This window comes from Cucumis sativus, chromosome 6 (assembly GCF_000004075.3).
Source record: "Cucumis sativus cultivar 9930 chromosome 6, Cucumber_9930_V3, whole genome shotgun sequence".
NCBI lineage: Eukaryota > Viridiplantae > Streptophyta > Magnoliopsida > Cucurbitales > Cucurbitaceae > Cucumis > Cucumis sativus.
Genome location: NC_026660.2, coordinates 101,517 through 127,028, shown reverse-complemented (window position 1 = coordinate 127,028; position 25,512 = coordinate 101,517). Strand labels below are relative to the sequence as shown.

The 25,512-nt window shown below is 36.0% G+C and overlaps 2 protein-coding genes across 6 annotated transcripts; both read right to left on the bottom strand.

Moving 5' to 3' along the window:
* Positions 1 to 165: 165 nt before the first annotated feature.
* LOC101204693 (protein GFS12) lies at positions 166 to 9,006 on the bottom strand. 3 transcript variants are annotated; one of them, XM_004138549.3, is made up of 16 exons: positions 8,428 to 8,988; positions 8,269 to 8,351; positions 5,986 to 8,091; positions 5,455 to 5,782; positions 5,121 to 5,336; positions 4,913 to 4,985; positions 4,621 to 4,826; positions 4,474 to 4,536; positions 3,515 to 3,723; positions 3,321 to 3,432; positions 2,696 to 3,211; positions 2,206 to 2,516; positions 1,850 to 2,093; positions 1,697 to 1,770; positions 840 to 975; positions 166 to 471 (listed from the first exon to the last, which is right to left on the bottom strand). In XM_004138549.3, the coding sequence occupies exons 1-16, from the start codon at positions 8,557 to 8,559 to the stop codon at positions 322 to 324; spliced, it is 4,959 nt and encodes a 1,652-aa protein (XP_004138597.1). In that variant the 5' UTR covers positions 8,560 to 8,988; the 3' UTR covers positions 166 to 321. The 3 variants fall into 3 exon arrangements, with proteins under 3 accessions (XP_004138597.1, XP_031743684.1, XP_011656326.1); XM_031887824.1 differs by lacking the exon at positions 8,428 to 8,988 and having other exon boundaries at positions 8,177 to 8,314; XM_011658024.2 differs by lacking the exons at positions 166 to 471; positions 840 to 975; positions 1,697 to 1,770; positions 1,850 to 2,093 and having other exon boundaries at positions 2,336 to 2,516; positions 2,748 to 3,211; positions 8,428 to 9,006.
* A 757-nt stretch (positions 9,007 to 9,763) lies between these two features.
* On the bottom strand, positions 9,764 to 24,156 carry LOC101204935 (kinesin-like protein KIN-12C). 3 transcript variants are annotated; one of them, XM_011658022.2, is made up of 32 exons: positions 23,495 to 24,156; positions 23,253 to 23,408; positions 22,937 to 23,020; positions 22,737 to 22,856; positions 22,509 to 22,622; positions 22,327 to 22,419; positions 22,075 to 22,235; positions 21,912 to 21,986; positions 20,968 to 21,055; positions 20,810 to 20,868; positions 20,651 to 20,714; positions 20,482 to 20,547; positions 20,255 to 20,398; positions 20,035 to 20,139; positions 19,699 to 19,934; positions 19,545 to 19,614; positions 19,379 to 19,432; positions 17,398 to 19,204; positions 17,230 to 17,303; positions 15,787 to 17,085; positions 15,581 to 15,688; positions 15,327 to 15,487; positions 15,153 to 15,240; positions 14,948 to 15,022; positions 14,274 to 14,510; positions 14,060 to 14,158; positions 13,870 to 13,944; positions 13,725 to 13,783; positions 13,197 to 13,308; positions 11,269 to 11,379; positions 11,028 to 11,189; positions 9,764 to 10,257 (listed from the first exon to the last, which is right to left on the bottom strand). In XM_011658022.2, exons 1-31 carry the CDS (start codon positions 24,023 to 24,025, stop codon positions 11,046 to 11,048), a joined length of 6,669 nt encoding a protein of 2,222 aa, XP_011656324.1. In that variant the 5' UTR covers positions 24,026 to 24,156; the 3' UTR covers positions 9,764 to 10,257; positions 11,028 to 11,045. The 3 variants fall into 3 exon arrangements, with proteins under 3 accessions (XP_011656324.1, XP_011656323.1, XP_031743349.1); XM_011658021.2 differs by having other exon boundaries at positions 11,028 to 11,195; positions 23,495 to 24,155; XM_031887489.1 differs by lacking the exons at positions 22,327 to 22,419; positions 22,737 to 22,856; positions 22,937 to 23,020; positions 23,253 to 23,408; positions 23,495 to 24,156 and having other exon boundaries at positions 11,028 to 11,195; positions 22,075 to 22,326; positions 22,509 to 22,599.
* Positions 24,157 to 25,512: the final 1,356 nt, after the last annotated feature.

The following is a 25,512-nucleotide window of genomic DNA, read 5'->3' as shown; positions in this document are numbered from 1 at the left end:
CTCGTATCAGTGATTTTTACATGCATTCCAGGTTTATTCCTCTATGATATAGATAAACACGTATACACAAGAAGTCTTTGTAATTATAAGCCCGGTCTTGTTTTGTTGGATTGAAGCCAATTGTTGTAGATATGTTCTTTAATTTCTCTTCATGCACGGTTTACATTTTTTCCCTAAAAAATTATGATAATTATTATTTATTAAAAAGAACCACCCAAAACTCACGGTGATTACTAATAGTATCACAGGTATTCAAACCTTTACCAACAAAATGAAGAAATGATTTTCCCTTTCACCAAGCAACATAAACATAAAGTGTGTTTAACTACAAATTTTCATGTAACCATCTTCTGTTCCAACAATGAACAATCTTGAATAACGAAGAATACTTATGCTAGACAATACTGATAAATTTCTTGTTCCCTGGTCATTGCTGGCGAGATTCTGAGGTATAACTCGATATTGCCCATCCTGCACACAATGGATTCACTTACTTAGATTCAACATAGACAATATATGACTTATTACGCAAAGGAAACTGAACAAGCAATAGAATATATTCGAATATATTCTTTTCTTTTAAACGGAAAAGAAGCTTTTCATTGATGTAATGAAAAGAATCTAAAGCTCAAAGTACGTAGTCATAAAAGATGCAACCAAATATAAAAAGAGAACCCAAAAACTAAAAGAGTTTATTATCAACAACACGACCAATACCAAAGAACATCCTACTTTCTTTTGCCAAACTTAAAACTCAATGATACAATTGTACAACTTAGAGAATAGATATTGTTTAAACTAATACGTGATTTATTAGCCCCTAATGCAAATCTACTTACTTCATCAGCAGATTTTGTCAAAGACGAAAGCCCAATCTTGTTTCTTGAAATTGAGATGACGTCTTGACCCCACATCGAGAAGCTAGACACACCATCATTATGACCTCTAAAAATAATTGGCTTTGATGGGGAAAGCCTACAAAAGAAATATGAGAGGCTGTCATCCACAGAATATATGAAATATTAACAAGTTCGGATAGCAGGAGAGCGGATAAAAATTGATTGAGAATTAGGATGAGTTTGGAACACATTTTCAAGTAATTAATTTAAAAAATAAGTCATTTTAGAAAAATTAAAGTATTTGACAACCACTCCAAATAGTTTTGAAGTGTATTTTAAATATTTTGGATCAAAGGAGTTAAATAAAAATGAGTCAAGGAGTTAAATAAAAATGAGTTTTTTTAAAAAACATTTTTTTCTCAAGTCAATCCAAATGGACATTTAGACAATAACAAGACACGTTTTGTGGTTCCTTTTCCTGATATGTTGCCAATCCAGAGTCCCTAAACCATTACAATTATACTATTGTTGGAGAGAATTGAAACTACAAGCGTCATTTCTTTGCTGCATGCAACTTATTTTCTTAACTTGCTAAACATCCCTCTGCCAGAACAACTTTCTTGATGGAAAACAAATTTAACTATCAGAAATCAAACTAAAGTGATGTAACAAAAAGTTCTATCAACACCAATCCAAGTATAGCTCGGTGATAAAAGCACAAATTACCATAAGGTTGATGGTTCAATCCCATGGCCACCTCCACATGTGTTGAACAAAAATAATGATTACATCACAGCTTCTATTAAGCGCTGATCTTAGTGAAAACAAAAATAGTGAGCATAAGAATTTAAACTAACCTTCGCAAATCCCAAATTCGTAAAGTCCTGTCAAGAGAGCTTGAAACAAGCATATGCTCTTCTGGTGCAGCCAACTGTAAATGCATAGAAGGCAAATCAAACTCAAGATCACCCTACAGCTGCTTTTCTTAAGCATGTCAAAATTATGATTACCTTGGTTACATAACCATCATGTGCCCGCCAAGTGGCAATAACATTTCCACTCCTCACATCAAATAGTCGACAATACCCTGAACTTAGTCCAGCTGCAATCCAGGTAGGCATAGCCGAAGCACCATCTGCAACCATTTTGTCAAATCCACAAGAGCCTATGGCGGAGACAAGCGAAGGAAAACCAGACTCAACCCCATCCCCTCTCCACAGATGAAGCTTTTGACCTTGAGCAACATCAATAAATCTGTGGAAATACAATAATCCATAATCATGCATAAGATAACCTGCATGAGTTTATTTTATTATCATACAAATGAGATATAAAAATGAATGTGAAACCCAAAGCATGTTTTCACCTAAGAGAACCGTTCCCAGTGCCCACTACAAGCTTTTCAGCAAACTCTAAATGATGCATGTATGTATACAAGCTTCCATCAAATGCACTAGTCAGTATTCCACTTGACAATGAATTGGAACTTATCAAGTTCACATGGTCCATGTTTGGCTTCAAGACAGAAGACAAAGGGCTTGCAAGATGTGCAGAATCCACCGATGATTCTGCAAACACTGATATAAGCTTTCCAGATCGGCTATTCCAGACATGTATGGTTCCATCACAAGATGCTATTCTTCCAGTGGGCGACAAAACACAAATGTCATTGACAACCTATAAGATTCAGAACAAAATTAAAAATGATCACATCCATGACCAATAAAGATAATAATAATAACGGCAATTAACATGTTTCCAAGGGGATCAAAGATAAACAGTCGTGTTAGGAATGAATCAAGAAAAATGAGGTTCCATTACGATCGAAGGAAGGAAAGAAAGAAAAAGAAGAAAACCTCTTCATGACCATAATAACCAGAAACACAGTTAACTGTAGACAGTTCCCACCTCTGAACCATTCCTTTGAACCCAGATCCTATTCCGGCAGTGAAAACATTAAATTCATCTGGACAAATAGCCAAAGATCTTACTGCCCCCTGATGCGCACGAACAGAGTAAATAACAGATGCTTTAATCTTCCATGGATGTTCTTCTTTCAGACCCACCGCGCGGCCAAGAAAATCAGGTCCATCCCAGCAAGATGCTATACTAGGGAACCAAAACCAGGGTTCAGCCTTTATAGAGTGTGAAGTTGATGCATGCATTTGCATGGAACCTCCATGAACATCATGTCTTAGGGGCATCAAGTTTTTGGCACCTTGAGCCCTTTGTGATTGAGGGATTGACCACCCTACCCCATTAAGTAAAAGTTTGGCAGGACTGTATTCACTAGTTGAACTCTTACTGAATTCATTCCTTTTACTGATTAATTTTTCTGAACTGCATCGAGATGACATCCCTGTACATTCCCACTGAATGAAAATATTTTCAGAGATGTGCATAAACAAATTGAAATACAAGTTAATTTCAAATGAATCGGCAGAAGCATAATCCAAGACCACCCTCAAAAGCTACTCCTACCTTCCAGTTATGGTACCGAAGAAGATATTGCTCAAGAAGCAACCATGTTGTACAACACTGTCGGAGCTTTTCTATACCAAGAATAGATGCAAATGTAGGATACAAAATCAGTCTGCAATTTAGAAGTAAAGATAAGATGCGAGAGACCAAAACAAATTTGTTGTTTTAAAAGGATAAGGATAGTGAGTGCTAACACAAGGTCCATGCGGCGTTCATTGAGGACATCTCCATCAATGCTTGGTTTGGAAGATTTCATGTTTCTGCCAATGGAAGTAGATCGGTAAGCAGCTTCCTGCGAAAAAGCAAGCTCATCGAATACCTCTCTAAGTTGTGGTATTAGATGCAATGCAGTCATGTCTGATCCAATTAGCTGACAAATTGTCATTAGAGAACTAGCAGCAACCTGGTCAACAGATAGCAGATTACATTCCAAATTATCGAAAATTAACTAGCTGGCAAATAAATTGCAAGGGGAAAACAAGTAGTTCGGATAGAATATAGGGAAAATTTTATTTATTATCCAAACAAACATCATAAAACATTAAAAACAGATAAGGGTAGAAAATAATTCCCGTACGGAAGTGCCTTAATTAAGCAGATGCGTGCTCCTTACTGCTTAGTGTAGTCAATTGACAACAATGTGGCTATTATAAAATATCTTCTCTTTTTTATCTTTTTTTTCTCTCTTTTCTTTTCTTTTTTTGTGTAGAATTTTTTTATATATATAAGCAAGAAACATATCAGTATATCACATTAACAAGACAGAAAAGAAGATCCTCTAACATGAAATGAAAAGAAAAAAAGAAAACAGACCATCTCAAGTGGTGAATCCTATTGTTTGGTGGTATCTAGCATCTTTGTCAGCCATGTCCCCAATTTGAGTTAGAAGGTACCAATTTTCCAAACTAAGAAAACACACAAATTTTCGAAGGAGACCTAATAAATATTATGCTAGAAAAGAACCTTAACCAATAAGCAATCATTTTTTTTTTCCTTCTGAATAACCAATAAGCAATCATTTATTTAACATTACAGCATTTTCTGCTAGATAGAAAAACACTCTGTGATAATGAACTTTCTACATTATAAAATACACAAATATGAATGGAGAAATACACAAAACCATGCATGTGTAGTGACAGTTTTAGAACACCTGAAGCACTGATACATCCAAATTCTTCTGAATAAGCACCATGACATGCAAGCATTTCTGACCCTACATAACCACAGGTATGCACCATAAGTCGAGAAATATCAATTCACATATGCAACTTCGCCTGATTGTGTTAGAAAATCTTACCTCAATAAGCTCATTTAATACCACTTCACCAGGTAAGTAGGCAACAAGGCCATCTAATGTGGTGAAACAATCAATAAGAGCTAAACTACTCCAACTTTGCATAGGTTCTGGCTTGGACACAGAAGAAAATTTAATGCAGCATCTAACAACATTCTTGAGCAACGGTAGCATCTGCTTGATGATGAATGTATCACCAAAAAGACCACCTAAACAATAGAAATTAAAGTGACTCAATAGAACGTGTCTTCTTTTGAAAAGAGGTCATACCAACGACCCAACAAATCAAGAATACCAATTCTAACCAGCGCATCCATGCCATCTGCACAGATTCCTTTTCCAAAGCAGTTAATTAAAGGCAGGATCGTCTGAAACAAGAGTAAGCAAGTTATAACTGTACTAAGACACATGCCGTACAGGGCTAATGGACAGAATCAGATGAACACGTATGAATAAAATACAATTTTTAATGTCAACAAATCCAAAGACTGGATAAGTTAAACCTGATTAATGGTAACAGGCATGCCAAGTTCTTCACAAGAGCCAATAAGAAGCACAGATGCTGCAGCAGCTGAGCTCTTATGTGGAGCAACAGAAAGGTTAGATATGACCAAAGGATGAATTGTTTCCATATACACTTGTTTGCCAACCCGATTCCATATCTCTCTTACAAATGAGTCTTGGAGAAGGGAAACCTTCAAATGTGAATAACCAGTAACCTGAAATTAAAATGCAAATGGTTAAAGAGACAGAAAATTTTATTTGCTTATTCGATTAGAGATATATAAATTTTAATGATACAGTGAAGTTGACCCAAAAAAAAAATTAATGACTAGCCTGTAAAATCTTTTGGATACCAGGTAAGACCAAAGTCTTCACTGCTTTAGGCATCAGACACTTCAAGAACTCTTTTAGTAGTACATAAGCCCATTCAACTTCATCATCTGTCTGAGGAGTCAATATAAGAGGCATGCAATAAGGAGCGCACATTTCAGCAGCAAAATCTCCCATTGCCTTGAGAGCCCCTTGCTTTGCGAAATTGGCAACATAACGAAGTCGGGTAGCATCTTTTGCAAGAAGTTGAAGTGGAGCTAGAAACAAGTAGCATGACTTGATTGTAGCCGGAAAATAAGGTGACTCCAATATATTTTTGGCCGACGGCCTCCTAACAATATTTTGATAAAATAGGAAGAGTTAGTCAGCAAGAGACCATAGGATATGAACTCGTCAACATACAACCAGGGAAATATATAAGACTATGGCAGCTTGGCAGAAACAAAATGAGAAGACACCAAACAATATATTTGAACGACTGTAATTACAATTTCCAACCAACGTTATCAAAGTATAAAACCTCAGTGTTACCACCTTGTCAAGTCCTTCTGAATGCATGCTTCAACAAGAATTTTGATGTCAGGAGGAAGTTCTTGTATAAAGCCAGGCAAGATACCACTTTCCAAGTACATAGCCAATGAGGTAGAATGAAAAAGTGGCTTCTTCAAATGAAGTTCTGCTAAAATACAACCAATAGAAAATATATCACTCGCGACACCATCAGAAAATTGCAAATGAAACATTTTTTCTTTCCACGATAACAATTCTTGATATCCAATTGAATCTTTACTCTCCACTTCAACATGCTCCAGAAGATAGTTCAGCGTAATATTGGTTCGCTGCTCATGCTGCGCAAATATATCGGAAGAATTGCTTAAACATCTATTGAAGCTCTTTGCCGATGACAACTCTTTGGAGGACATATCTTCCGGTTTTTTAGCAAAATAGCCATATAGAGCACTTAAATGTCTGCCCTCTTCGAGGAATGATGATGCTACTTCTAATTCTTCTAAGTACATTATTTCAGACATAATACTATTTTTATCTTCCATTTCACTTGCATGCCCTCGATTCACAACTGATATTACAGGACTTTGACATGATCTCTTGGTCAGAACTTGTCGTTTTGGGTGTGGTCGACTAAAAAGCTGACGACGTCCCATAGACCTCGGAACTGTGGGTTCGGACAAAGGCAACATAACATTCTTGGCATCAATAGCTGCTTCACCTGACATTTTATATCCAAACGCGATGTCGATCCACTCATGGAGTTTTGCTGAGACCCGATCACTTTCTAAAGCATCACGGTGCAATTTAATGAACTCCTCAGGACTACCTGCCCATGGAGGTACAGCCAAATCAGCCATGCCATCATGCATTGAATAGAATATTTGAGAATCACAGTAAAATTCAGGAATGCATTCGTCGGGGGTCCACTGATAAAGTCTCTGCATGTTAGAAGGATATTCATTGGGTTCATAAACTGAGCGGACAGCCATACGTAAAATGCTTAAAGGTAACCTTCTGGCTTTGTAGCTGCAAACGGCCAGCTCAGAGAGGCACTCATCTGACACGTGATGTGGGATTTCAGAGGCAATGTAGGTGAAGTCCAACTGTTCATCACCTTTTGCCAAGCGCCATTTGCTTTTGCTCAAGTCTCGCCATCCCACATCAGAACTCTCATCTGGCTTTGTGCTAAAATCAATTACCCATGGCATTATTGTGTGAAATTTGTGGTCATCCCACCTTCTCCCAGCCAATCTATTTAAGGCAAGTAAATACTCAAAATTACTCAACTCACCCCTCCACCAGCGAAAGAAATCAGAAGGCCAGTCTATAGAGGAAGAAAGCTTAAAATCAGCATAAAGAGCTTTAGAAGAACAATCCTTTGCATAACAGTTTATCTGTTCTGATGTAGTCATCGAACAATTATTTTCCTTCCTATTTAAATCACACACTAACCCAGGCATATCACAAATGTGCAGCCAAGACCAGCACATGTCGTTCAACATTACATTGGATGGGCATATCTTGCCATGGAAGATCCCTAACCCATGTATAAAGGCTAGAGCGGATAGTAGCTGGTATAGTAGAAACCTTATATGCCACTCGGACTTTAAGGCATCCGGACTATAATGGAGAATGTTCTCTAATGTGTATGGAGTTGAAGGCAATATTGCATTGGTATAACCAGAAGTCCTTAGCATTGAAAGAACAGGCACAACATTGGGATGCCTCAAGCAATTCTGAAAGACATTCTCTTGAAAAAAGGGAATTCCAAGTAAGCTAAGAAAATTCACGGAGTCTCTACCTGAAGCTCTTCCTTCAATTAAAAGACAGAGTGAGTGCAATACATGATCTTCCAAAGATCCAGACAACAGGTTGGATGCAACTTCCTCAAAAATGGAGGGTGATGAAACACAAACACGAGCAACGGGGGCCAACGAACTGATTATCCTCGAACAAGAGAGCCTACTGGAGTGGTTATAGTTAGGACTTTCAGTTGCTGATTTCTCACCAATTTGTGACAAATGCAAAGAACCTGCACGAATACTATCCTCTTGATCTGCACTAACTGGAGACATTGTGTGAAAACTCTCCTCGCTAAGACTGTTAACATTGTCCAGCAAATACTCATTCCTGCATTGGATGGTGGGGTGGTGTTAAATTCTCTCCGAAGCAAAATTAAATAGACTACTACGGAGAAAACCACAATTCATCTAACCTAATACAATCACGAAGCTTTCTCCAAACTGATTCCCGAGTTTATGACACTAAATGCTAAAATCTAACATAAACAAAGAAAAATGACCATACACATAGTTGGTTATGCAATTGTGATCGTGGGCAGGCAAATATACGATCATAAACTGAGAACCTGAAGTTTCTCCATTTGTCGCCTGCGAGAAAAAAGAATCAGTTAACAAAATAGCATTTTCAAATGCACTTACTCAAACACACCAACGGATGAAATACCTGAACAACAGCGGTGGAGGTGAAGGGAAAAGCGGAATCACATACAGCATACGAGACTATTAATCGATCGGAAAAGTCGAATTTGATTCGACTTTTAAGACACTCATAGCAAAACCTCGTCTGCTCTTCCATTCAAAGGGTTGAAACAGTGGAATAAGTGCTCCAAGAGGAAATTTGATTGTTCATTAATTACTTACAAACTCTACCAACTGTCCAACGCAGGTTTCGAAATGAAGAAGAAAACGGCTCAAATTCATATTTCAGTAGCAAGGCTGATCGATTACCACTCTTCAATCAAAATATATATTTGATGCAATTGGGTAAATAGTTCAATCTCTCATCTGAGTGTTGACGAACAGCAACCGTAAGCCACCGGCGGCTCGTCCCATTTCTATGTATTTAGCTCGCGCGCGCGCGCTTTGCAAATGATGTGCATCACGTTCCTCGGTGGGGTTGAAGAGACTCGAGACAAAGATACTTTGTAATACGAAGATTTTTTCTCTTTTTTCCTTTTTTCCATTTTTCTTGTCTTTTTTTCTCCCTCGATTAAGGGAAAATTGCTCAAACGAACTCAAAATTCGAAAGTTTTTATGTAATTCACCTCTATTTTGAAAAAAATAATCTGTTTTTTTTTAAGTTTGTTGTGAGGATGTGAAATACCCACTTTACTCTCATATTTAGATGGATCCCTACCTGTTTCTTCTCATTTTTGTGTTTCTTTCGTGTATAAAAATGTATTTAAGGTTAAAACTTCGAGAAGTGTTTAAAAGTATAGATGTCTTAATTATTTTCTCAAATTTGTAAGCATGGTTAGAAGCAATATGAAAACACATGTATGAAAATGAGTAGTCATTTTGCTAACACGAAGTTGTATTGATAAAGATATGACCAAAAGAAAAATAGCATTGTGATTCACAATCACTAAACTGATCCCTTAGTTTTAATTGAGTGCATAGTAATATTTATAAAAATTGTAAATATATCAAAATCTATCAATTGTATGATCTATCATTGACAGACTCTTAGCAAGAATATGACCTATCCTTGATAACCCCTATATGGTTTATCACTAATGTCCTTCAAAAACTAAATCTATATGTTGTCAATCTACAGAAAAAAAAAAATTACACTATGTTATATTTGTATATGTTTTGATCCAGCTTGTTATATTTACAACTATTCATTTTTACAATCATACAAGTTTGAGACCAAATTTTAACAACTGTACAAGTTTGAGAACTCAATTTTTACAGTTGAAAATTTGATTGTAACTACTGTCATACTTTACGAGTGGTTTTTACAATTTGCCACGACATTTTCTTTCTAAGTCACATAATTCAAAAAGAAAAAAAAAACAATATTAATTAAAATCAATTTAAAAGATACAAAAACAAAGGATAGCTCAACTAACCACAGACAACATAGCTCAACTAACAACGGACAACATGTGTTATCAGTCTTGAAGGTAGAGGCTCCAATTCTCCTAAATTAAAATAAATAAATAAATAATCCAACCCAAAACTCCCTATAAGTAGGGTTGTAACCAAACTTTAAGAGCTACCAATGAAAAAGTTCAACGAAGAACTGAACTGAAATTCAAAATAAGTTGTTTATTTACAAACATTACACCGATTCAGATGGGCAAATGACAATGTAATTAAACTCTCAAAATGTCAGCCTTACTTGAAATCTTTTTGCTATTACGGTGGGCCAAACTTGCAAACAGGATGTGGAATTTCGAACTACCATTTACAACGTGGTACTATACTGTCCTTGGTAATGACTCTATGTACCAACCAAACCAAGCCATCTGTCTCTTGTTCGAGTGGTCTGCATCAAGTACATTATATTTGTTAGATGACATGTATCAAATTTGCTTTTACCTATTAGCTTAAACTTTTAGATCAATAGATGATTTAAGAATATGCTAACTAAAGATTATGTAGAAATATAGTGTCTTCGAGATCAAATGACTTTCAAATGGAACCCTTGAATATGTTTGAGATTTTGTAGAGTCTAGAATCTAATTGCCATTTTTGAAGCTCATGTCTATGATAAAAACATAGATTGTGTTTGGTAATCATTTGGACCCTATTTGGTAATCATTTGATCTTTTGTTTTTAGTGATGGAAAATATGATTATAAACATTTCTTCCATCTTTAAGGTTCTTGTTTAGTTACATAGTTTCTACCAATGTTTTCAAAAACCAAACCTAAATTTTTAAAATTAAAAAACAATTATTTTTTTTAATATGGAATTTGACTAAGGAGGAGAATTCAACTCTCACCAATAAAAATGAAAAACCAAATGATCAACAAATTAGATCATTGTTTTTTGTTTTTTGTTTTTTTAAATTAAATCTATAAACACCCTTTCAACAAACCTCTTGTTTTGTAGTTTTTACCAATGTTTTTAAAATCTAAGCCAAATTTTGAAAACTTTAAAAACTTGAATTTATTTTTGGAATTAGGCTGAGAATTTAACTCTCCTATGTAAATGAAATTGAGGAAAAACGTGATTAAGTTTCAAAAGCCAAATAGTTTCAATTTGTCAGGACTAAATTTCTAATTTAGAGTAGGCTTCATTACGTTAATGGTACCTTTATACTCCAAATGGATCACTCGTGAGATATCTCCTTTCCAGAGCCTCCACTTCGGTGATGTGAAGAACTGCCACTAGGAATACGGTAACGAGCCATTTCATCATTCACGCGGGAGAGAAGCTTTTTTGAGTTAGCCAACCTCATTGTTAACTCATCATTCTGCACCTAATTTATTAACATCAAATTCTCAGCAAGGGCTTATCATACAGCCAAATAATTATGGTGATTTGAAACCTACCTTGGTTAGAAATGCATGACGATGTTCACGTTGGCTACTTTGTGTTTGATGAAGTGTGTTCGCCCTTTCATCCAGTTCAACAATCTTCTTCTTTAGATTTTTGTTTTCCGTCTAGTCCAAAACGGCAGTGAAATAAGAATAATTGTGCAACAAGAGAAAAGGCTTAATAATGGAAAAGGCTCAGCTCAATAGAGTATAAGTGTATTATCATGGATATGTGAAGTACAGGTGAAAAAATAACTGCATAAAGAATTACATAGAAATGAGAGAAGCTGTCTTGCTATATAAGTACGGTTCCATAGGAATCCATAATGATCCCCCCTCCCCACCAAAAAAAAAAAAAAACAAAGGCATAGCATGTAAAGTACTAATACTTAACGTCCCCTCAAGTACACCAGTCTAGGATGAAGAAGATTCTAGGAAATAGAAGGAATTTTCATAGAATACAATATGTCTGGAGAAAGAGGGAAAGACTGGTAGGCTTTTGAGGACCGAAGCTACCCTATGCGGTGATTGCTACACTCTATCTCTGAGGGAAGACTGGAATGATAACACACAACTTAGTAAGTAATTATGAACTTGGTCGATATCTCTCATCTCATTCACTTTTTAAAGCATAGTACTGCAATTATATGGAGGAAAGAAAGGCCGGACGGGTCTAATCTTCGATGTTAAACAGACACACCAAAGAGAAAAGGATACGATCATTTCCACAAAGAAGAATAAAGCCAGTAACTTAAAAGCACTACCGGCATCCAAAAATCAGAATGCAGTAGTCAGGAAAGAATGCCTACAATTCTAAGCTAACTGCGTAAATTAAAAATGAAAGCATTTCTGACAAGCAAATGTTGAGCTAATAAAAGAGATGGTTTTGGAAATTATTGTGGTGTAGTGAATTTAGGAGATAAACAGACGGCACATATCTCTCAGGCCATAAAGAAGATGGGACAAATCACACTGCCTCTATAAGAAAAGAGGTTCATCTATATCAGGCTACTTCATCGACAATCTCCTCTATCTGTGAATGATCGGTTCTCAAAAACTCCATCTTTCTTTCTTTCGTAAAGTTGAGACCATCCCATTAGAAGAACTGGATTCATAAGTGCATGATGTATCATAGTACTTCACAAACTTTCGAAGGGAATAGCTGATGATTTAACTTTTGTGGAGGATGTGGAGCTCATGAGGAGTTTGTGTATTTTTTCCAGATCTCAAACTCAGGGTTAATTTTTTGCTGTTAGGCAACGACAAAACCGGAAAGCCAGCCTTGAGTACCATAATGAACTCTACAGGGCCGTTAGTAGTAGCAAATGGCAATGACGAGAATGATGGACTGGTTTATCCAAAGCAGAGAGTTTTATCTTTTGAGGGGAAACAAAATTTTCATCAACGTGATGAAAAGAGATTAATGCTCCAAATACAAAATTAATGAGAAAAAATATGAGACTAACAACACAGCTGAAAATGGTAATAAGCCAAAAAAAACAACAAGCCTACGACTGAAAGCTTTTCCAATGTAGATAGCAACATTCATTGAGCTTCATTGCTGGAGGTTAGGAAGAGAATAATTTAGAGACTATATTCTGGATTTAACTAAAGAAAGGGTTGATGAATCTATGCTTGAGCTTGAGTAGGCAAGTAGACAGAGAATTTGCATAAGTTACTGATAAGGATGAACACGCATCTGGAATTTGTTTCTACAAGAGTGTTAAAGCACGAGCCTGTGTCATAAATGATGGATTGTGCAGGCAGCAAAATAGCCATAATGCATTACAGAAACATAACAGAAGAACCTTGATATACAGTACGACAAAAATTCACTAAAATTGAAATGGCAGAAGATATCGGTACTTATGACTGAAGACTGGAACTTGAAACATATCGCATTATATGAAAACTAAGAATAACTTCATATAGCACGTGCTTACCTTCAGTATCCCATTTTGTGAAGAAAGCAAGTGATCCCGCTCACGTAGTTTCTCACAAGCTATTTGCATATGGAGTGCTTCAGCTTCCTTCTTGCTTAGTACAGATTTGTAACTACAGAAACCACTGTCATGTTAAGGTACACAGAGAAACCAAATTCAAGTTTGCAAGAGGGAGCACATGACACAGACATATTCTACCCTCAATCTCTAGGCTCTCAAATTAGGGGCTACAGTTCAGAGAACGCCACCACCAATAAACAAGACATGTTATTTCCTGTGCATCCTTACTTGTTTATCATTGATTACCAAACAAAGCAACTACAAACTAAAAAATTTCTCCCACAAGGTCTTGAGTGAAGGTGTGATATATCAAAGACTAATTCATTTATTCTCCAATTGTTAGGCAATAACACAATTATCATCAACTTTCAATTTTACGGACAAAAGCTTAAGTAAACAATATCAATATGTAGCTAGAAACCTCGAGTAGGGAGAATATAATGTAAATCATTCTAGAAAAGCTCTCACCATTCTCTTTCTTCATGCAAATCATTAATTTGTGTCCTCAAGTCTTGAACCTCTCGTTCCTATAATAATAAAATAAAATAATGTCGACCTGACAGGTCATAACAAAAAATAGCAAATCAAAATTGTAGCCTTTTACAATTTCCACCTTTTCCCGGAATTGCTGAGACTGTTGATGAGCCTCCATAACCATTTTCTGAACTTGGTATTGATCTATAAAGTTCTGAAATTTTCAACGCAAAAATTGTCACTAGATACAGGTGAGGCAACTATAAATATTTGAAGTCTCAAATAAGTGAAATTTTTGTTTATCCAAAAAATAACAGTATAAAACTTACCGCATATTTAGTCAAGTCCAGTTTAACACCAAGTAAATCTCGAATAACATCATGTGTCATACTTTCTGCTGCTGCCAACCTAGCATTCAGTATACATATCTGGTACAGAATAATGTTTTGGATTGAGTTCTTCAGATAATGTTCACTACTCAAATCTTTCACAAGGATTGCAGATTGCAGATAAATAATTAAGTTGTCTAGCCAATTTGTATACCTCTTTTTGCCGACTATTTGCTAGTCCCTCGAGCTCCTCTATACGAAGCCTTGCTGTTGACAGCTCATGCTCCTTCTCCAAGTTCATCTGATGCACCAAGTTTGAAATGCACCTGAATGGTGAGCTTGAACCCCTCGTTCTCGCAGAATTTTTTTCGACTTTATCTAATGCTGGTGCAGTCATTGGATTTGAATGATCTTTGCTTGCATCACGAACCATTACTTCCAGATTTGTGTACTGCTCATAAAGAATATGGATGCAAAATGTGACAAAGAAATGTATAAAACCAATCGCCACTACCAGAGAGCATGAACTTGCCATCAAGACTCAACTATAAACATGTTAGGAGCATAAAAGTTGGGTACTGCACCACCACCAGTACGCTGCCCAATTTATGGGATGTCATAAATCATTAAACTCAAACAAGTGAAGAACATCAAGAATCCTTAATGATCAGGACATTGATTTTTTTTATCAGGATATTTAATTAAATCTTCATCTTGTTCATAAGTCTCATTTTTTTGTACAAACAAACCATGCAGTTCTACATACCTGGTGCAAATCTAAGCTTGAGTTCAACTATTGCTAGTTTGACTGTGAGTTTTTTTCTTTTCTTTTTTCAAATAGAAGTTACTAATGATGCATACTTTAATCAATTTTTTTTAGTTTCTTACTTTCTGTTGGTACTTCATTGCCTGGGCATCGGCATGCAATACAAGCTCGGAGATGTATTCTTTGAGTCGTTTGACCTTCAAATACAAGGAGCCAAACATCCATCAATGAATAAGTAAATTGCAACTGATTTAACATCATATTCACAAGAGAAACAAAATATTTTATCCAAAAGAAGTGATGTTCAAATAATTTGGTTTCACTGACCTCTTTGTCTTGTTCTACCCTTTCCCCTTCAAGAAGTTTTATTCTACTTTTTGTCTCAAGCAGTTCTAGAAGTATATTTCCTGGTTGCCTGTACTTGAAATTTCTTTTTCACTTTAACAATAATAACAATATCATAATAGTTCAAATTAAAAATAAACAAAAAGAATTTTGAACCTGGGTTGCTCTTGAGCATGCTCAACAATTTCAGCTCCACAATCCATGTCTTCAGAGAGATTTTGTACAGCTAATAGTCTTTGTCTCAAGATTTGTTTTTCCAGTTCTAGTGATTCTCTTAATGTGCGATTTTTCTCAACTTCCCCATCCATCTCATGCACCTGAAAGGAGAAAAAGTAGAGAATACTCTGATGTGAGTGATCAGTTTTATATAGAACTGATGCATAGGGTTTCCAAAGCAGCTTTGGGTTGACCTTTGTTTCCAACATATTTATGGTACTCTCAAGCTCCTCAACAGAGTGCTCTAAGATCTTCACCTCCTCTTCCTTCTGTTCTGCGTACAATTTACTGGCCTCTGATTCCTGAAATTGTAAATGGCAATCACAACAAGAACAGATCTAACTTAGATCAAACCTCAATTCTAGTGTTAGAAGAAACCACAAAAATTCTGAGATGAAACCTGACGAGCTTCAGTGGCAACAGCTTCCTTTTCATCAGCCATTGCGTAGGCTATGTCAAGCTTGTCAGTCAGAAAGCAGACCTGTTCATGGAGTTGGTCTCTCTCACTGATGACTCTGCTCAAGTCATTTTCAATGTCTTCCACTGATAGAACTGATCTTTTTTCCAGTGAAGTAAGATGGAGTATTTCATTTTCTAGTTTATTAATTACATCCTGCTGTTCTACCAATTGTTTTTCAGCCTCAATTTTTTTGAGATAAAGATCTTCTAACTGCTTCTTCAACTGTGCATTATGTTCTGAAATTGATGTCATTGTTTCTTTTGCCTTATCAAGCTTGGAATTAGATAAGAACAAAGCCTTTTCAGTATCAGTTAGAAGCCCCTCAAGTTTTCTTTGCTGAATGAGCACACTGTCAAGCTGATTTGCCTTAATCTCCAATTCGTGCTGGAGCTGACTCAGAGAATAATCTGTCTCATCTTCCATATCCTTTGTTTTTGCAGTTGATTCCTGCAGCAATCTAAAATCAAAAAGCAAACCTTCTAACAAAACCTCCTTCCTCTTCAATTCCTTCTTAAGTGCCAATTTCTCATACAAAATGTCATCATAGGAAAAACCTCCATCTACCTCTTCTAAGTCTGTGATCAGCTCAGTTCTTCCTTTGTCAATCTTATTAATTAACATAATATCTTCCTTATCAGTAAGGCAAGTAGATCCTGAAGCATTGGTTGATTCGAAACACCTTTTCCATTTAAGTGGTAAAAAGTTAGGGTCTGCCTTAAACTGTGCAGCAAATTGCCAAGAAATTTCTTTCACATAGCACTGATGGATAACAAATGACGCAAATTCTCTTCCCATTATTTCCAAAAAAATATCTTCCAGTAGGGATTTCCAGTTACTAACAGATTTAAGCATCTCATCTCTAAAGGATATGATATCACAAGATATTATGCCAAACTTCTCATCCACATCTTTCTGTGTTTGTGAAATACAGCCTTCAAGAGAAGAGACTGAGTTAGCTACCTCTTCCAAACTAAAACAAACTTGATCATGAAGTAATTTATTCTCAACATCCTTCAAATGCATTGAAGACTTGAGCTGTCCAACTTCGTCAACCAAGTTGTCTCTTTCTATCTGTAACTGCTCACCCGCTTGCTTAAATATATCAGTTAGCTGCTTTGCATTTGCATTGGCTCTCAACAATGCATTTAACATAATATCAGCTTCTTTTATTGCTTCTTGAGCTTCTTCAAATCTGGTCAAGAACCCTCCATCCTCTTTAATCTCCTCAACAGAAATTACCTGCAACACCGCAAAGCATGAGAAAAATGAACCCAATCTCCCTCGATATCGATATTTGAAGATATTAGCAAAAGAAAACATTGATTCCTCATATGACGACCATAAAACTTGAAGTCAGGATTGACTGTATAAGTTATTGTATACCTTGCTGTTGTTACTGCAACCAGCTTCAGCTTTTTCCATCCTCAATTTGAAGGGTGTTTTTCCCTGGTCCATTTCTGTCATCAATTTTTGGATCATTATTAATCAGATTTTTTTTCAAACTATTGTTTATTACAGCTTCCAATGACAAATTGTATGAGCAATAGTTACCTTCTGACAAAGAATTGCCTCCTATATCATGCATTAAGACTGCATCTATTTGCATACATAGTTTACGGATAGCATCGTACGTCATATACAATTCCTCTCTCAGACAAGTTGTGGTTCCTTCGCCTCCATTCATATAGTCCAAAAGTTTCCCTCTTGAAGTATCATTCTCAGTTGAAATTTCAGAGCTAGAAGTAGAGCAATCAGAACTCCAGCCATCTTCTTTCATCGGATATTGATCTAAATACCTTTCTCCACAACCAGCTATATTTCTATCAATAGAATCTTCGAGAATATTTAGTCTGTTTTTTGCTTCATATATTTTAGCCCTTATTTGATCCAAAATACTATTTTGGTTTTCAATATTCCAATATTTTTGTGCTGATTGATCTTTATCTTTGAAGAATTGGAGACTTTTATAGTTTTCATTTGATGTCTCAGCTTTTAACCTCAATTCATGAATTTCTCTCGCCATGTCCTGGACTAACTCTTGATATTCAGAATATAGATCTTGAATGTAAATATGGAGAGCTGAAATATGCTTTTCCATGTCAGCATAATGTCCAGTAGTTATATTTTTTAACTCCATTAAGCCTAACCATATCATATTACTTACTGTATCTGATTCTTCCAGCAGTAATTCATTCGCATTAGCCATTAGATTATCAAAGATGTGACTGCTTCTTTGAGATGAAACATCCAGCTTTGAGATGGGCATCTGTCTCTCAATGGAATTACAGCAACCCAGCTCCTGAGGTTGAGATAACCATTCTGCTGCAGTGACTGCAGCATCGGCAGATATCTCTGCCTCAATTAACGGACAGTCCTTAACTCCAAGTCTTTTGTCTAGAAACTCCCCCATGATATTCTCATCAGTCATCTGAGTGCTCATCGGTTTAGCACCTGCAGAAGTAATATTATCGTGCATTTGTTCCAATTCATTAAAGGCGAGTGTTGCTTCCTTCAGAGAATCTAACTTCAGCTCCATTTCTTTCACCATGTGTCGTGCATCTTCCAAACTTTTATGCAAGAACAAGATTGTTTCTTCTTTTTCGATACAAACTTTGATGGTCTGTTGCACCTGTTCGCTAATCCCAACATTTACTTCAGGAAACAAATTAGCGATACCTTCTATCTGCCCATGTGCATCTCTGATCGATCTTGAACTATCAAGAAGGAAACTTGTTAGTTCTACCATTGCTGTTTCCCAGTCAATACATAGCATCTTCATCTCCTCATTTTTTGCAGACAACAAATCTTTTAGTAGTGTGTTTTCCTGGGCTAAGCCATGTAACCTATCGTTAAGTTCTAACTGAAGAGTTTCAACCTCTTCCTGTAATTGAAGAATTGTACTGGCTGTCTCCATCTCAACCTGTTGGCGAACATCTTCAATTTGGTTCTGTTGGTTCTGATTTTCTTGATAGTGAATATTAGATAATTTGACTTCTTCAAGTTCCCTAGTCAAGTTTTCCAACTTGACTTGCAACGTTTTGTTGTCAACATCTTCTCGTTGGTTCATTACATTTCCGTCATTTTGACATTTTGTAACATCAGATTGTTTAATAAAGTTTTCCACCATGCTGCGTTTGAACTGTTTGCATTCATGATTCTCAGCTTGCATGTGGTTATCCAAATCCATTGACTCAGCCAACATTTTTGCATCAGTCAAATCTTTCCGAGAACAAATGGGCTTTGCTCCGAGTTCATTATCTGAACCTTGACCTAATCTATTTTCAAAGTTCTCCTCACTTCCTGCAATATATGATAGTGTGTCATCTTGGGTATAACTCTTGATGGACATCGTTTCATTCTGCAAAATAAACAATTTCGCAAAAGAAGTTAAGGAAAAATAAAACGTGGCATTCGTACAATTACAATTCTCATTTTGTAATAAAAACTAGTGTGGCTTCAGGCAAAATAAATTTTGTCAGTTGTTTTTCATTTGATAAGAAAACTAGAAGCTAATTAATAAATGGCCAAGAACCTGATATTTATCTCGTTCAGATATGGTTGAGTTTTTTCCCAGAGCAACCAGAAGCTGTGTAATGAGAATATTTCAAATAACTTCCTCATGATTAATGGAGTAGTTGTATTGTCATAAATAGAAAAAAGAAGAAACTTAGTAAAGAATTTATCTAATATTTTGAAACCTCGTTGCGTAATTCTGCAACCTCAGCTAGCAATGCTTCACGCTCTCCTAGCTCGTAAAAATTGTGAAACCTGATGCGATATTTAAATAGGAAAATTTAATAGGCAACAAAATTGGAAATAATTGTTTTCTTCAATAAGATAGCATATTATTACACTTGAAGTTGCTCAGTGAGTTTAGAATTTTCTAAAGCGACTCTTGTCAATTCTGGATTTCTGTCAATCTTTGCTTGAAGCATCTTAATCTCTACCGCTAAGGCCTTATTTTCTTCTAAAAGATATTGATCAGCGGACACCATCCCACCTAAAAACAATTCAAGTTGTCTGATTTTCTCCTCCCGAAATTTTAACAACATTTTAGTACGTTGACCATCCTCCTCTTGTTGGAAAGCCTGCATAAAATGTCATAGCTACAAAATTGATTGACACTTCACATCACAGTTTCTATCAATCAACTCTCGTTTTTCTAATCAAGATTAGAATGAGTTATACCAAGCGCTTCATGTGTTCAATCTCGAACTCAAGCTTTTTTATTGTAGAATTTGCCACTTCTTCCCTCCTTGATGCACCAATCAAGGAAGCTTCCATGAGTTTCATCTGTTGCATATACATAAGTATCAATATTTGGTGATTGCATCACACTAAAAATGAAGATGACGTCTGGTATACTTGGGAAAGTGTTCCTCTATGTTTATGATCAATAATTCAATACCTTATGATTTTCGGTTTGCATTCTATCCTCTAAGGCACCATAGTCTTCGAAAGGAGCACTTACTCCAGACTCTTCAAGTCTTGGAACGCTACTCAGTATAGACCTTGGAAAATTACTATGCTTCAGTAGAAAGGACAACTGACCCTGTCAATTTCCAAAATGCATCAACTCTACTGACAAGAACGGTTCCAATATGATTGTCACAAATATACAGCTTTATTTCAAACCTTTAAGTGTAGGATTTGCCTTTGGAGTGCAGTTTCATCACCTGAAGCACACTCGTTAACTTTTGCCTACAACAACAGGAAGTGCCGAAGAATAGCTCTTAATAAATTGTAGTTTCACTAGAATAAATAAGATGCCAGTGTGTGTACTTGTAGGGAAAATATTGAGTACATTATTCTGAATCTGTTTGGCACGCTGTGCAAATTTAAGAGTGCTTAGTGTTTCATTGGCTGAGCTGCAGAAATAATGTGCACAATTAGAAATATGAAAAAACAGAAAAACCAAAAAAACAGGACGTTGTTTTAGTTTCAAACCGAGATTAACACTGACCAAAATGATGGGCTGACATTAGCAATGACAGTTGTTTTTGAGTTCCCACCCAAAGAGTCCTGTATCCAAATGTGTCCAGATATTTTCCAAGCCAGAGAAACCATATGATCAACAGCTCCACAATATCATATTAAGATTAAGAGGTTTTAAGAAAGAACCTGAAGTAGGAATGTCAACCTCGAATCTCTGTACGGAATATGCCTGTGCTTCCCATGAGCCAAGTCCACTAATGACATAATGACCAAGCTACAAAATAGAGCAGAAAATTGGGCTAAGCAACTAAAAAACAATTTAATAAAGTAGTTGCATATAACTGAAATATTATAACCTCTGAAAAGAAAATCCAAGACAAGTGTGTTCTACAGCAAGAAAGTTTGCTATTTGGGAAGCAAAAGAATTTATAGGGATCTGTCAAGTAATTCCTTTGCAAATAACCTTTTATCATTCAGATGCAAAAAAATATCTCGTTACGCAAAACTTTATCTTTTACAAGATAAAAACAAGGCAGCAATTAAAGAACAAATGGCACAAAACCACCATTGGGTCTATTTGTAAAACGGGGAACCTCAAAATACTCAGCCAGATCCCCAGGGTAGATTTATAGTTCAAATTTCTCTCAATTCTATGGTCAATGCTTCTAGTATGTTAGATTTCAATAAGAATGAAGAATTTATCAATAATTGTTCAAAAACAAAAGAAAAAACAAAACAATCAGTCAATCAGAAAACTTTGAAAGATGAAAAAGAAAGTTTTGTTAAACTGGCAAGGCTTTTTAAAAAGACAATCGATAATGTAGCTTTCCTGTTAACTTTTACTAGTTAGATTCAGATGCAATCCAGATAAAAGTACTCCCTAACAAGTGGCAGGAATGATAGGCATGAATTGCTTTATCTCAAGTTCCATTTCCACTATAGAAACAGTTCTGAATATCACATTCTTGGTTTCAATGTAGATTTCAGATGATAAAATGTTTATTCATTTCAGTTTAAAAATTAGCTGAAATGGCTAGAAATAGGTGAGAACCTAAGGGAAAAGAAAACAATAGGTATCCAAGGAAGCATATTTGGTTCTCTGATGAGAAACAGCTTTTTGTGCTAATTACCCTAGAGTTGATAACGACTTGTTTATATTTGCAGCTTCTTTCAAGCGGTCCCCCTCTGCACCAGAACTTTTCTGCCTGAACCATCTGATGTTAGTGAATAATGTAAAAGAACACAAGGGAAATGAAAAAAGGCAATAGCCATCTCATGCTTGAAACAGTTTACCTTTCAGAACCAGCTAGGTCCACTAAATTTAACCTCGCAAATCTAAAGTGAGTTCTGGAATCTTTCTCCCAATGACTTTCAATTATACAGGTAAAAACACTGTGGGAGCGGCTACTCTCGCTGTTCATATATGTAGCAGCCATTTTTCTGTTTGCAGCACCCTAAGTATGAAATGGAAAGATCTTTATCGTGTGGCAGTTAAATAAAATAAAAACTGGGGCAGTGGAATGCAAAATCTCAAGGTGGAGCCACCTGCAAGAGAAGCTTGACGACGTCATTTATAGTACTAACACTGTGTTCTGTGAGATTCTCTACGTATACTCCTTTCTTCAAGTCTTCTCTGAGCTACAATGAGAAGTCTTACTTTTCTTAACGATCAGGGTAAGTGGAGAGTAAATCCCAGAGTAAGATATATTCAGAGAGCTGAGAATTACTTGCAAATTAGTTGATGAAGGTTCCAAGAGGTCTGTGATTTGCTCGTTGTAAATTTCTAGAAAGGAACATTTGCAGCTATATTTCAATTTCACATCCTGCTTGCTCTTTTCCTCCTGCACATAGTAATTCGTCAAAACAAACCCAATGGAGAACAAAATGACTCGAGATGTATTGTTTCATGCAAAATATAATGTCAATTAAGAACATAAAAAATTAAGTTGCCAAACCATTCCAATTCTTGTAAACAAATGCTCAAAAATGCGTAAAGTTAGTCCACAATCTTCATTGAGTTTACCCTCCACCTCGTATATTCCGCCCATCATGGTATATGTTTTACCACTACCAGTCTGCCAGGACCAAAAGAAAAAAAAATTAACAGAATACATAAAACCCAAAATCCTGCGATCGAATATTGCTGCTGAAGTACCTGGCCGTATGCAAACATACAGCTATTATAACCAGACAAGCAATTCTCCACCATTGGCTGTCCAGCAACTTTGAAAAGGTTTTCCTAAATTTTCACAGAAGGAAAAAGTGAGGGCTTTAGAACTACACGAACTATACTATACCAATTGCATTTCCGAGAATAATGAATTCGACGCAACTCAAAATAATGAAGTTTAAAACAATATCAGGTCAAGAGCTACACCACTCAATTTTACTTGATCAATCGTTCTTCAGAAGAGCCATAATTCAACAAAAACAAACGTTACAAACGAAAGAGAGAGAGGGAGAAATTGCACCTGTGATATTTTTTCGCAAGCTATATGATCAAAAGTGAATCTGGTTTCCGGGTGACCAAGCCACACCAGAGTCTTTGCGCTTTCTTGTCGCAAGCATCGACCATAACCTTGAGAGTCTCTCTCTATGGTACTCAAAGGTCGAATACGTATCATTACCTAAAACAAATTAATCATACAAACCCATGATTCACATCCATGAAGCTACCCACCCGAAATAAAGGAACTACAGAACAAAAACTAACCTGCACATTGTGATCCTTCCAGAAAGATGGATCTTCCTCAAGGTCAATATGAGAAACATCAACCGGAAACTCCGTATTCGGCATCGATATCCTTCTAGAAAACCTGTAGGAACTTCCTGCCCGGCCATCAGCGAGCTGAGGAGCTTTACTGCCAGTAGAAACTATTGCTCCACCCAACGAAACTCTGGACGAACTCTTTGCAGGAGTACTATGCGTTGAGCTAGGTTCAGAGCTAACCCTCCGACCTTGAGCTGAAAGCCTTGGAGTACCACTGTTAGTACATGCATTTCCATTAATCTTAAGAGAAACTTCAGATTTTCTATCAGAAAAGAAATCGGCTTCGGTGGATTGAAACTTCAAATTGGAATCAAACCCAGAATCATAAAACTCCTTCTGGAATTGAGCTGGATCTGCAATGATGTTGAAAGGAGTTCTTGGAGGTGGAAAATGAAATCCACTGGGGGAGACTCCGAGCTCATTCTCGTTGGATTCCGGTTGTGAATTCTTTGAAACAGGTAAATGTTTCGACATTGTTGAGCTTTCAAGTTCCGATCAAACGGAAAGTGGAATTCAAGGTGAGGAATCGATGAACATTTGATAGTTCGAAGCTCTTAGCGGAGTGGGAGAGTGGAACTTAACGAAGGAAAATTGAGTAGAAGATGAGCTTTATTAGTAGTAGAACAGCCCGCCCATTTAAATTTTGAACTATTTTATTTACCAAATGGACCCTGTATAAATTTGAATTTTGGAAAGTACCCCACAAATTGAAATCCTTTATTTTGTCCTTTACAGCGCGTTGGTTTCACGCAGCTTAAAATAAGGGTTTTGTAAATTATAATTATAGTTTAAACTTTGGATTCTGCCGTTTAGAGTTTGAACCACCTATGATTTAAATGGAAATTTGTATTTTGGCGAGGAATTAGTTTAGTTATTTTGTAAAAATGTTTTGAAGGTTTGTGATTTTGCAGCTTTAGCAAAAACAATTAAATTCATGTTTTATATGGATGGGTTGGACTTTATATTTTGACATTTTTACAAACAATAAAGTATATATGCTATAAACTTGATTATTATAACTTGTTTTATCAAAGTGTCGTAACTTAAATTATACATATCACGAGTAAATTAAAATATTTACGATATTGTAAGTATTAGATAATATATAGATGTGCATCAAGCCACGTGTCCAACATATGTCATCGCATTAAACATTCAACACTCGTGTCATACATAAAACAAACATGGTATGTTCTCTAAGTGGTCGTGTAATGTCATACATTATACTTATCGAGTTACCTATAAACCATGGCATTTAATAGAGTTGGGAGGAATCGAGAGAAATTTGATAAATTGTAAATTTTCCTAATGTTGTTATTTATTTATTTTATTATTTGAGTGTTATAATTTTCGATATATGCATTTCAGTTGTGCTTCGTTTTTACATCGTATGAAATATAGTAAATGTCATGGTCTGTATGTCAGCTACGATTAGTAAATAAGATAGATATTAATTTGTGTCGATTATATTTTGTTATATTTGTAAATGTTTATTTGTTATTTAAAATATTTTTTTAGATAATTAAATGTCGTAGTTTATTTGTATATGATACAAGTAAATTTGAAAATTGTGGTATTTTATAAATACTTTATTTATTGTGTTGCGTCACCATGATGCATGCCCTTCATCACAACGTGTAATTCTCACACTCAGATTCATTCTTCACGCTGCAACCCTTTGATTCCACAATGCGGGTTACACGTATATAATATGGTAAAGATTAATGGTAAAATATAAAGACGGTAAAGTTTTAACTACATTTTCAGCCTTAGTTTTAATATGCACATTGGTTAGCTCCATACTTATCAACAAACTCCAACCCCTCGAGCAACATCATAACTTCCCATTGTCTCAACCTATAAGGGAAACCCCCATCGGAGGAGAGCTTGTGCCACCATGAAACGCCAACCATTGTCTCAACTCTAGTTGCATCAAATAACAATTGTGTACATGTCAATTT